Raw genomic sequence first — 13,142 nt, 5'->3', positions numbered from 1 at the left:
CGATATGGCCTAAAAAAATTATCGCGATAATTTCAGGTATTTATTGCGATAACTATACCAATGACGATAATATATACATATCAATTTGACGGACAGTAAAAAATCTATCATAATCAATTATTACCCGTCATTTTAATTTTTATATTATAATGATAAGACATTTGATAGCTTCTGATTTCGTACACATTTTCATTTTTATTCATGAACTTGCAGGATAAGTTGATAGGCTTTCATCTTGATAGGCTTTTCATTTTGATCTCGCTTTCATCTTGAACAGCTTCATCCTTTCCTCTTTGCAGAACGAAATACATGAAAATATGTTGAAAGACACAGTAGCTTACCGAAATCGTCAGTGTTGCAAGCATTTTCACTTAACATTAACGTTATGTTAACTTGTACCTCAAAATTCCTTTGATAGTCAGCAAGAAAAATAACAAAACGAACCATTTAAAACAAAACGAACTAGATTAGAAACTGATTTATGTAAGTATAAGTATCACAACTTTATTATTATAAAATATACCTAAACCGAGTGCTTGCCTGTGTGGTGAATCATTTTATTCTGGAGACTGAACTCGCGCTTTGCTGCCACACTGGAGCGCACTCGCCACCTACTGGACAGGGGTGGGAATTACATTTACAAGCTACATACTACATCAGCCTCAGTAATCTGTCAAAATGACGGACGGCCTTCATATTTTTTTCCGTCATTGCTAAAAAAAAAAAAAAACCGTTAACGCGAACTCTGATATATATAAATATATATATATTTCACACGACCGCGGTGGCGCGGTTGTCATGCCGACCGTAAGAGCCCTAATTGTATCAAAAAGTAACAATCCCAACTATGTTTTCAGATAGTTAACAAAATATAGCTGTGACGCAGCTCTCCGTGTACGCGCTTCGGATGAGTACACACAAATCTCCTCACAGTGCGCGCGAGTTCTCTTTTGCGTCTTACAGTTGAATGTTTAAAGTGGCAAGGTTTAAATGGGTTTAGTTTAAACACAGATAGCAGCGTGAGATGTTCAGGTCTCACCTGCACTCGCGCGCTATCAACACCCGGGTGATGACGGCGTGAATGACATACGGCTCACTCACTGAACATTTGTTTATAGTGATTATTATAGTTTGCTCCGCATCTGATTTTCTATAACCAAACCAGTTCCAAATTGTGGCGGTAGCTCCTCGCTTAACAACAAACTGCTCCTCAGCCTCACATCTTTTTAGTCGTGCTTGTTTTAACTCCGTGCGTGAACAGTGAATCGGTCTCGCACGAAACTACGTCAACAACTAGACTTATCGTAATTATCGAGAGGAGACAAATTTTTATCATGAGGAGAATTTTCAACGGTATTTATCGCAAACGATAATATCGCCCATCCCTACTGCAAATGCAGGTTTCAAACAGAGATGGCGACAAAGAGGAAAAATCACGGACTGCAGCTTTAATGACGCAAACGCACTGTAGTTCGGACCCAAATAATAAAATGTGAACACAATCCAGTGGGGGCAAGGGGAGGGGGGAGCAATTGAACTCTGGTTCGTATGAACAATGTATATAAATAGGCAGTGCTGGGTTGATTTCAAAAGCAAAAGCCTTCCAGAGACAGTAATACATGGTTAAATGACTTAAATGATCATTTAAGTCATGGTTAAATGATAATTCAAATAATATTTAATGCGTTCATCAGGATCTGACTAAATATGCGATGTTGCAATGTTGAGAAAACACTTCTTAAAAGTGAAACGATTTCTGTAAATGCAACGATCAAACGCTGTGTGGATTTCAGTGATAGTCACAAGTACGGTGTTCATTTTAGGACATCCTCAGACCTCAGTCATACAAAGAAAAGGCATCATGACTCAGACTAAAAGGCTTCAGTCATCGGACAAAACGGCATCGCACCTCAGACTGAAAGACTTCAGGTCTCAGGAAAAACAATGTCAGGTGTCAGGTCTCGTACAATTACAGTAGGCATCAGATGAAACAGCCTAAGGCCAAAAGGTATCAGACTAAACTGACTCAGATAAAAAGGCCTCAGACTAAAAGGCATCGGATGAAAAGGACTCAGACTTTTTCAGAAAAAGATTTTTTATCTCCCTTATGAAAATGAACTATGGTTTTACTACAAATAGCCTAAAACAAAAAAACATGGTTATTGTAGTTACCCATGGTAACCACAAATTAACTATGATTTTGCTATACTATAGTTTATGGTATTTGTAGTAAAACTATTGTTACACAAATAGTATCAATCCGACAAAAATCATAGTTACCACACTTTTACTATAATAAAACTATGGTTAATTTTCGTAAATATTCACAATAGTTTGCAATGCAAGCTAGTTGCAATGTGTTATTTAACTAACTTTTTATACATGCAAATAAAACTTGCGAATAATACAAATTTAAAAAATAATCTCAGTGGGATCTGTTTTACTGCTACAACTTAGTGTAACATTTAACAGTTAGAAAACTGTGTGCATGTGACGTCACATTGAGGTGGGGCAATTCACTTCTTTCTAAGTCCATTTTGTCTGATGCCTTTTAGTCTGATGCTGTTTAGTCTGAGGCTGTTTCGTCCGATGCCTAATTGTACGAGACCTGACATCTGACGTCGTTTTTCCTGAGACCTGAAGCCTTTCAGTCTGACTAACGGCAAAGTAGTTATAGCCATTTTCATGTTTTTTCCTGTCATATATATTTCACTGGACTGCCCGATCACTTTTAGGGGAGAATGCTGGAAATTGGAAATTTTAACTATTACAACAGGGTTTCAGCACTACGCTTTTGAACCCCTAATGAATATCTCAGAGATGGAACTTTTCAAACATTATCAACACCAAGAATATTCTCTACAGTAGAAAGGGGTGTATTGTAAGGGAAATTTGAAAAATATCTGTGAACAAAGTCTTGTATTTGTAAGGGCTAACTGGTCAAAGGAAGCAAAAGTACTGTCAATGTAACAGGACTGGAATATAGAGTGTATGAGGGGTGAATCAAAGATATTTAAAGTAGCTATAGTGTATATAAATTAGTGGTGGGCATAGATTAATTTTTTTAATCTAGATTAATCTCACTGTAATCTTGGAATTAATCTAGATTAATCTAGATTAAAATGGCTCATTTGAATTCTGCCGAAGGCATTCAGAATATGACTAAAAGTAAGTCTTTGAGAATGGGTTTCTCAAGCCAGGTGGCACATTAGACCAGGATCAAACATAGTAGTTTGACGACGACTCTTCCCCTGCGCTACATCAGTGCTTGGCCCAGCATCTTCCGCATTAGCTAAGGGATGCTTTGCGTTTAGGTGGTACTTGAGACTGGAAGAACTCCTGCAGTAAACTAATTCCGCATTGCACAATGTGCAAACAACCTTAGTCTTGTCGAGGTTTCCATTGGGAAGCTTCTTAAAAATAAATTTTCCCTGAAGCAAACCCGGCGGCTTCATAGCTGCATCCATGTTAGCACGTCACGTTTGATGTAGTAATTTCACAGTAGGCATACACACAGGTTTGAAGACTCGTTCTCGCCCCCTACAGTGCAATTCGGCTAGGTATACATCCGCGCTAAAATATCAAGGTGAAAGTCATCATAGCTTGCGTAGTATAGCTCCCGACCCAACTTTGAGAAAAGATTAACGGCGATATTTTTTTTATCGCCCGATAAGAGTCTCACGTTAACGCAGCACATTAACGGCAATAACGGCCCACCACTAATATAAATGACTTTTATTTTGTCTTAAGGTCACCAACAAGATGGCCTGTACTATGCCCCGAGCTAAAGCAGACTGCATCTTTGGACCCGGCAGCCCTGTGCTCACGCTGTACCGAGAGGTGTTCTTCCTCACTGGCGTAGTGAGCCAGCCTTCAGGAACTGACTGCAAGAATGGCTACATCTTACAAAAAGTGTCTCGTTTTTTGCCATGGTTAAACTCCTTCATGAAGCCATAATGAAAGAAAAAAAATGAACATGCGATACACTTCTGCCATGTGATATTAGTTAATATTGCCATTGTTTCCACCTACACGCATAACTTATGGTATTGTGCACAGCCAGTCAAAAAATTAGAAAAATTACAGCAGAACTGATCTGATTTGTGGCGTTGGTCCTGAACTTTTGTGTTATATTAGCAGAGGCAGAGAAAGTTGTTACATTTTGATTACAAATACATTTTGTTTGTTTTTTTAAATAACTGATAAATATTTCACAATTTTTTTTAATTATTTAAAATAATATTCCCTCACTTATAAAGTTAGTCAGTTTTTATTTGTACCAAAACACTCCTTAATTAGTAATATATGACCATTGTATAAATAATGAGCATGAGAAGTGCAGATAGAATAAATGAGGAACTAATACCAGAGCTAGTTTTCTTTCTTTCTTTCCTTTCTTTTTTTTTTTTTTTTAAGCTTGACAGCCATTCAGAAGTATGTAAACTATGTTGAGTAACCTTGACTATGCATTTTATCATAGATACTGCTGTGATTCTTTGGATAAGTGACTATTGGCCATAAATAAAATAATAATAATAACAAAAAGAAAGAAAAACTGATGTTTGTCTCAATGACACCTTTAAGATGTACATGCTGGAAAGTAACAATGGTATATTGACATGTATAAGTTTATATATATATATATATATATATATATATATATATATATATATATATACAGTACAGTCCAAAAGTTTGGAACCACTGAGATTTTTAATGTTTTTAAAAGAAGTTTCGTCTGCTCACCAAGGCTACATTTATTTAATTAAAAATACAGTAAAAAACAGTAATATTGTGAAATATTATTACAATTTAAAATAACTGTTTTCTATTTGAATATATTTCACAAAGTAATTTATTCCTGTGATGGCAAAGCTGAATTTTCAGCATCATTACTCCAGTCTTCAGTGTCACATGATCCTTCAGAAATCATTCTAATATGCTAATCTGCTGCTCAAGAAACATTTAATGTGTACAGTTGTACAAAATATTTGTGTACAATATTTTTTTTTCAGGATTATTTGATGAATAGAAAGTTCAAAAGAACAGTGTTTATCTGAAATCTAATATTTTGTAACATTATAAATGTCTTTACTGCCACTTTTGATTGATTTAATGCATCCTTGCTGAATAAAAGTATTCATTTCTTTAATTTCTTTTCAAAAAAATAAAAATACAAATTCTTACTGACCCCAAACTTTTGAACGGTAGTGTATAATGCTACAGAAGCTTTGTATTTCAGATAAATGCTGTTCTTTTGAACTTTCTATTCATCAAGGAATCCTGAAAAAAAAAAGTACACAACTGTTTTCAACATTGAAAATAATCATAAATGTTTATTGAGCAGCAAATCAGCATATTAGAATGATTTCTGAAGGATCATGTGACACTGAAGACTGGAGTAACGATGCTGAAAATTCAGCTTTGCATCACAGGAATAAATTACTTTGTCAAATATATTTAAATAGTACACAGTTATTTTAAATTGTAATAATATTTCACAATATTACTGTTTTTTACTGTATTTTTAATTAAATAAATGTAGCCTTGGTGAGCAGACGAAACTTCTTTTAAAAACATTAAAAATAGTGGTTACAAACTTTTGGACTATACTGTGTATATATATATATATATAATATATATATATATTATACAGTAAGTTTGGAAACATTGCTATTTTTAATGTTTTCAAAAGAAGTCTCTTGTACTCATCAAGCCTGCATTTATTTGATCAAAAATACAGAACAAATCTGTAATATTATAAAATATTATTACAAATTAAAATAAAGTTTTCTATTATAATATACTTTAAAATATAATTTATGTCTATGATTTATTGCCAATGTTGTGCTGCTTAATATTTCTTTATAACCTGTGATACTTTTTCAGGATACTTTAATGAATAAAAAGTTATTTTAAAAAAGCAGCATTTATTTAAATTAAATCTAACAATATACACTACTGTTCAAAAGTTTGGGTCAGTATTTTTTCTTTCTTTTAAGAAAGAATTAAGAAATTGTTTTGGGAAAAACTTTTATTTTATTCAGCAAGGATGTGTTATATTGATAAAAAGTGATGGTAAAGATTTATATTGTTGATAATATTTCTATTTTGAATAAATGCTGTTCTTTTTAACTATTTATTCATCAATGAATCCTGAAAAAAGTATCACAGTTTCCAAAAAATATTAAGCAGCACAACTGTTTATAACATTGATAATAACTGAGTATCAAATCAGCATATTAGAATGATTTCTGAAGGATCATGTGACTCAAAAGACTGGAGTAATGGCTGATGAAAATTCAGCTTTGCATTACAGAAATAAATTATATTTGAAAGTATATTATAATAGAAGAAAAAAAAAAAAAAAAAAAAATATATATATATATATATATATATACACACACACACACACACACGCACATTGCCTTGCAAAAGTATTCAAATCCCTTCATTTTTTTACATTTTATGTTGCTGCCTTATGTTAAACTAAATTACTTTTTTTTCACATCAGTCATCAAACTTCTCCATACACCATAGTGACAAAGCAAAAACCGATCTGTGACAACTTTTCAAATTTAAATGGAAAGGAAAAACTTAAATAAGTACGTTGCATAAGTATTCAATGCACATCTGCATTTGGGTATTTTCTGCCATTCTCCTCAGATCCTCTCAAACTCTGTCAGGTTACACAGGGACCACACTAGACAGACATTTTCAGGTTTCTCCAAAATGTTCAATTGGGTACAAGCCTAGGCTGTGCCACACAAGGACATTCACAGGGTTATCCTCTTGCATTGTCTTAGCTGTGTGCTTAGGGTCATCCTGTTGGAAGGTGAACCTTCTGTCCTATCCAAAGTTATGAATGCTCTGGACTATATTTTTTTTTAACGCTGAGTTTCAAAATGTCCCATCACACACTAACTTACAGTTGTGTCTCGAATACTGTCTGTATGAACAAAAGTAATATCAAAGATGGCGATGTCCATAAAACTGAAAAGTCTTAGCACTTTTGACAGGACAGAGTCCATCCAGAGGTCATCCATTAAATCTTCATTAACCGACAGCAGCTTCATTGTAACGTTAACCATGCGCTAGCTGGACACATTTAACCGCTGCACTTACGTCTCAGTGTCTCACACATGACACGCCATTTGAGTCACGCATAGAACACAAAACTGATAGAAGCAGCTCCGGTGGAGAACAGTGACTGGATCTTAAAAATTCTGATGACACACAGCTCATATCTCCATCGCTGTAAGTCACCGAAAGCATAGCGGCTCTCTCGCACTGTATGACGTGACAGACAACTAGTTGTCCAGTCCTGTTCCGTTCACACAACGCAAATTTTCTGAGAATGCGGTTGTGAGTCCTGAAAATTTACAGGTGTGAGTTCTGTTATAGAATGCGGTTGTAACTGTCATAAATAACTGTACTGTGTGTGAAAGTAACTGTATTAAGGACTCAAATACAGGACTGACAACCATATTCTGTTGCTGTGTGAACGTGGCCTATTTTTTGCTGCTTTGAGCATTCCTTCTACTCTGATGAGTCCCTCAGTTCCTGCCGCTGGAAAAAAACAACACAGCATGATGCTGCTCCACCACCACACTTTACTGTTGGGATGGTATTGTGCAGGTGATGAGCAGTGCCTGGCTTCCTCCAAACATGACGCTTGGAACTGAGGTTCATCAGACCAGAGAATCTTGTCCTTTGTGTGCTCTACAAAGTGTTTTTCATGTGTCTGTCTTCACTGAGGAGAGGCTACTCTGTCATAAAGCCCAGGGGTGCGTTTCCCGAAAGCATCGTTGGTGAACCATGGTCGTAAGTCCAATTGAACTCTATTGGTAACGATGGAACTTGCGACCGTAGTTCGCTTCGGGAAACACGCTCCAGATCGGTGTTGCAGTGATGTTTGTCCATCTCTAAGTTTCTCCCTTCTCCATTAATTATCATGGAGCTCAACTAGAGTGACCATCAGCTTCTTGGTCATCACTCAAACCAAGGCCCTTCTCCATTGATTGCTCAGTTTGCTCTAGAAAGTGTCCTGGTTGTTCCAAACTTCTTCCAGTAAGAATTATGGAGGCTACATGCTTCTGTGAACCTTTAATACAGCATTTTTTTTTTTTTTTTTTTTTTTTTTTTTGACTTTCTCAAATCTGTCTTAATACAATCCTGTCTCTGAGCTCCACAGGCAGTTCCTTTGACCTCATGGCTTGGTTTTTGCACTGATATGCACTGTTAGACCTTTTGTTGAGAGATGTGTGCCTTTCCAAATAATACCCATTTAATTGAATTTGCATCAGTTAACTCCACTCGAAGTGTAGTAACATCTACAAGTGAAACTGGAATGCTCCTGAGTTTTCCAGTTCTTTTCCATTTCACGTGTCCCAGAAAAGCGTATGAATACCTATGCAATGTAATTATTTCAGTTTTCTATTTTTTATACATTCGCAAAGTTATCACAGATCTGTTTTTGCTTTTTCATTATGTTGTATGGAGTGTAGATTAATGTGAAATAAAGTAATTTAAAGTAGTTTAACATTAAGCAGAAACATAAAACGTGAAAAAAAAAAAATGAAGGGGTTTGAATACTTCAGGTGTGTGCAGGTTTTATTCTCAATGCCGGCAGGAAAAATGTTGGTGGGGGAGTGAATAAACAGTGCTCTCTTCCACCCTTGAGCAAGGCACCTAACCTCAAAAATGGCTGCCCACTGCTCCAGGTGTGTGTCCACGGTTTGCAGTGTGTGTGTGTTCAATACTCACTACTCCTAATGTGTGTGCACTAACTTGGATGGGTTAAATGCAGAGGACAAGTCCAAGTATGGGTTACCATATTTGGCCATCACGTCACTTTCAATTGTTGCTGCCCATCAATCTGAGAAGGGTTATTAGGCCATTTCCAAACAATTTGAAGTCCATCATTCTGCAGTAAGGAAGATTATTCACGAGTGGAAAACATTCAAGACCGTTGTCAGTCTTCCCAGGAGTGGACGTCCCAGCAAATTCACCCCAAGGTTAGACCATGCAATGCTCAGAAAAACAGCAAAATACCCAAGAGCTACACCTCAGACTCTACAGGCCTCAGTTAACATGTTTAATGTAAAAGCTCATGACAGTTCAATTAGAAAAAGACGGAATGTGTGTGGCATGTTTGGAAGGGTTGCCAGGAGGAAGCTTCTTCTCTCTAAATATAACATGGCCGCACAGCTTAGCAAGCTACATCTGAACAAACCACAAGACTTCTGGAACAAAGTCCTTTGGACAGATGACACCAAAGTGGAGATGTTTGGCCATAATGCACAGAAAACTGAACACAGTATATCAGCACAAACACATACCAGCTGTCCATCATGCTGATGGAGGGGTGATGATTTAGGCTTGTTTTGCAGCCACAGGACCTGGGCATCTTGCAGTCATTGAGTTGACCATGAACTCTTCTGTATACCAAAGTATTCTAGAGTCAAATGTGAGGCCATCTGTCCAAAAGCTTGGCTGAAATTGGGTCCTGCAACAGGACAATGATCTTGTGATACCAGCTAATCTACAGCAGAATGGCTCAAAAAGAAAATAATTAAGATGTTGCAATGGCCCAGTCAAAATCCAGACCTCAACCCAACTGAAATGCGGTGGTGGGACATTTAGAGAGCAGTGTAATAATAAAAACTAAAAGTTGTAACATCAAGTAACATCTAAGGAGTCATATGTTAAAAATATAAAATTTTCTTATTGATTTTATTGAGTTGAGTATTGATTTTAGATTGGGTGGAAATTACGATTAATCATCTGTCCGCTAAATTGGACATCATGCATCACTATATTTCAGCTAATTATTACAAAGTATTACTGTGACTGTTGTTCTTGAAAATACTTACTGCTTTAACTTTTTTGGTTGTAAATAAATGTATTTGTGTTATTAGAATGCAATTTGTGGTTACATCAAAAAAGTAATCTGATTACGTAATGCATGTTACCTGTAATACATTAGTTTACTTGTTGCATTAAAAACGTAATGTGGATGCATTATGCTTGTTCCTTATAATGCATTACTCGTAACACTGCTCATTTCAGATGAGATTGATTTATTTATTTATTTTTTTCCCAGTCTGAAAACATCAATAGATCAATGTAGATTTCAATCTGAGGTTTTCTCAGAGAGGAGAGCTAAATATATCCAGCAGGACAAATTTAGTCAACAGGAACCAACTTTGGTCGAACAGGAACCAACTCAATTGCGTTTGAAGCTGTATTATAATTTTATATATATATATATATATGTGTGTGTGTGTGTGTGTGTGACCCTCTTTGGTTTATCTCTGGCCCGGTTTGTCACTGCGGTCAAGCCAGCCGCAGTTTGAAAATACACGGTCAAGCCAGCCGCCAAAAAAAAAAAGTGTGTGCGCCTATTACTATAAATACGGTAATTTCAGGAACAGCAGAGAGAGAACGCGCTTTCAGAGCGCTCAAGTTGCCCATCTATCTATCTATCTATCTATCTATCTATCTATCTATCTATCTATCTATCTATCTATCTATCTATCTATCTATCTATCTTTATTCAGTCTAATATATAAAACATCTGTTTCTTTCTTTCTTTCTTTCTTTCTTTCTTTTCTTTTTCTAATATATCTATCTTTTTTCTTTCGATTATATATCCATCTCTTTCTTTTTTCTTTCTAATGTTTCTTTCTCTTACTATATCTTTCTTTTTTCTAATATATCTATTTCTTTTTTCTTTCTAATGTCTTTCTTTCTATAATTTCTTTCTTTTCTGTTTCTATAGGGGACGTCCCATACAGTATGCATACCTCATAAATATCCCTTTTACTGCAGCATTTTGGAGATATGCCACATTATTCGACTTCAAAGGCCTATAAACACCTCATTTCAAATAAGCAGAAAAAACTAATGGTTTGTTTCTATAGGGGACGTCCCATACAGTATGCATATCCCATATGAGTACATTTTACTGCAGCATTTTGGAGATATGCCACATTATTCGACTTCAAAGGCCTATAAACACCTCATTTCAAATAAGTAGAAAAAACTAATGGTTTGTTTCTATAGGGGACATCCCATAGAGTATGCATACCTCATATGAGTACATTTTACTGCAGCATTTTGGAGATATGCCACATTATTTGACTTTGGAGGCCTATAAAGACTCCATTTCAAAAAAGTAGAAAAAAATAATGCTCAGTTTCTATAGGGGGCATCCCATAGAGTATGCATACCTCATATGAGTACATTTTACTGCAGCATTTTGGAGATATGCCACATTATTTGACTTCAAAGGCCTATAAACACCTCATTTCAAATAAGTAGAAAAAAACAATTAACTATTTCTATAGGGGACGTCCCATAGAGTATGCATACCTTATATGAGTACATTTTACTGCAGCATTTCGGACATATGCCACATTATTTGACTTCAAAGACCTATAAACACCTCATTTCAAATAAGTAGAAAAAACAAATAGTCTGTTTCTATAGGGGATGTCGCATAGAGTATGCATACCCCATATGAGTACATTTTACTGCAGCATTTTGGAGATATGCCACATTATTTGACTTCAAAGGCCTATAAACACCTCATTTCAAATAAGTAGAAATAACTAATGGTTTGTTTCTATAGGGGACATCCCATAGAGTATGCATACCCCATATGAGTACATTTTACTGCAGCATTTTGGAGATATGCCACATTATTCGACTTCAAAGGCCTATAAACACCTCATTGCAAATAAGTAGAAAAAAACAATGAACTGTTTCTATAGGGGACATCCCATAGAGTATGCATACCTCATATGAGTACATTTTACTGCAGCATTTTGGAGATATGCCACATTATTCTACTTCAAAGGCCTACAAACACCTCATTTTTAATAAGTAGAAAAAAAGAAAGGTACATTTCTATAGGGGACGTCCCATAGAGTATGCATACCTCATATGAGTACATTTTACTGCAGCATTTTGGAGATATGCCACATTATTTGACTTTGGAGGCCTATAAAGACTCCATTTCAAAAAAGTAGAAAAAAATAATGCTCAGTTTCTATAGGGGGCGTCCCATAGAGTATGCATACCTCATATGAGTACATTTTACTGCAGCATTTTGGAGATATGCCACATTATTTGACTTCAAAGGCCTATAAACACCTCATTTCAAATAAGTAGAAAAAAACAATGAACTGTTTCTATAGGGGACGTCCCATAGAGTATGCATACCTCATATGAGTACATTTTACTGCAGCATTTTGGAGATATTTCACATTATTTGACTTCAAAGGCCTATAAACACCTCATTTCAAATAAGTAGAAAAAAGTAATGGTCTGTTTCTATAGGGGACGTCCCATAGAGTATGCATACCTCATATTTATCATTTTTACTGCAGCATTTTGGAGATATATCACATTATTCAACTTCAAAGGCCTATAAACACCTCATTTAAAATAAGTAGAAGAAAACAAAGGTCTGTTTCTATAGGGGGCATCCCATACAGCATGCATACCTCAAATAGCATAGGACAACGCCTTGCCCTAAACTGTCCTCACACGTCTACAGGAAACATACACATACACAAGCCCTCCTTCCTTTCCCCCTGACACAAGTTACTGAAAATTCTCCAAGATGTATAATGTATCTGGTATATCTATTGTTTTTTCCTTTCATGTTTGGTATCATTTTAAATGTCTCAGTGTGGTTGGTAAAATGGTCTCAAATTCACAGCAGTCATTGGTATTATGAAGAAGGTTGAAAACTAAGGAGATGTAACGAATGTAGCGGTTATTACTAAATTTATGGATGAAATATGAATATAATAATTCATAAGGTTATGAATAAATTATGATTCATATATCGACCCAACGGGGAATTAAACATATATTGTGAATCAATTACAACGAATTATAATCAATTACATATATGATTAGTTCTGGTTTAATAATTATTTAGAGAAACTGTTCGTTTGTCCAGCAAACTAAGTCCCTCACAGAATATTATAAACAGAGTTATTCTCTGGCCATGAAAATAACTAAAGCATAAAGCGATCGAAAAACGTTAAAGTGACTTGGTCTTCAGTTGAAAGAACAACAGAACAATCGAGCATGAATTAAGTGTTTAATATATGCAGCTACGGCTA

General features: G+C 35.5%; 1 protein-coding gene across 1 annotated transcript in view; it reads left to right on the top strand.

Annotated features, from left to right (window-relative positions):
* proza (protein Z, vitamin K-dependent plasma glycoprotein a) overlaps positions 1–4,545 on the top strand; it is a 38,208-nt gene extending 33,663 nt beyond the window's left edge. The window contains exon 10 of the mRNA XM_048152694.1: positions 3,751–4,545. Within this exon, the coding sequence (XP_048008651.1) occupies positions 3,751–3,957 (207 nt within the window). The 3' untranslated portion in view covers positions 3,958–4,545. The remainder of the gene's footprint in view (positions 1–3,750) is intronic.
* Positions 4,546–13,142: the final 8,597 nt, after the last annotated feature.

This window comes from Megalobrama amblycephala, linkage group LG1 (assembly GCF_018812025.1).
Source record: "Megalobrama amblycephala isolate DHTTF-2021 linkage group LG1, ASM1881202v1, whole genome shotgun sequence".
Lineage (NCBI taxonomy): Eukaryota > Metazoa > Chordata > Actinopteri > Cypriniformes > Xenocyprididae > Megalobrama > Megalobrama amblycephala.
This window is presented reverse-complemented; position numbering and strand designations above follow the sequence as displayed.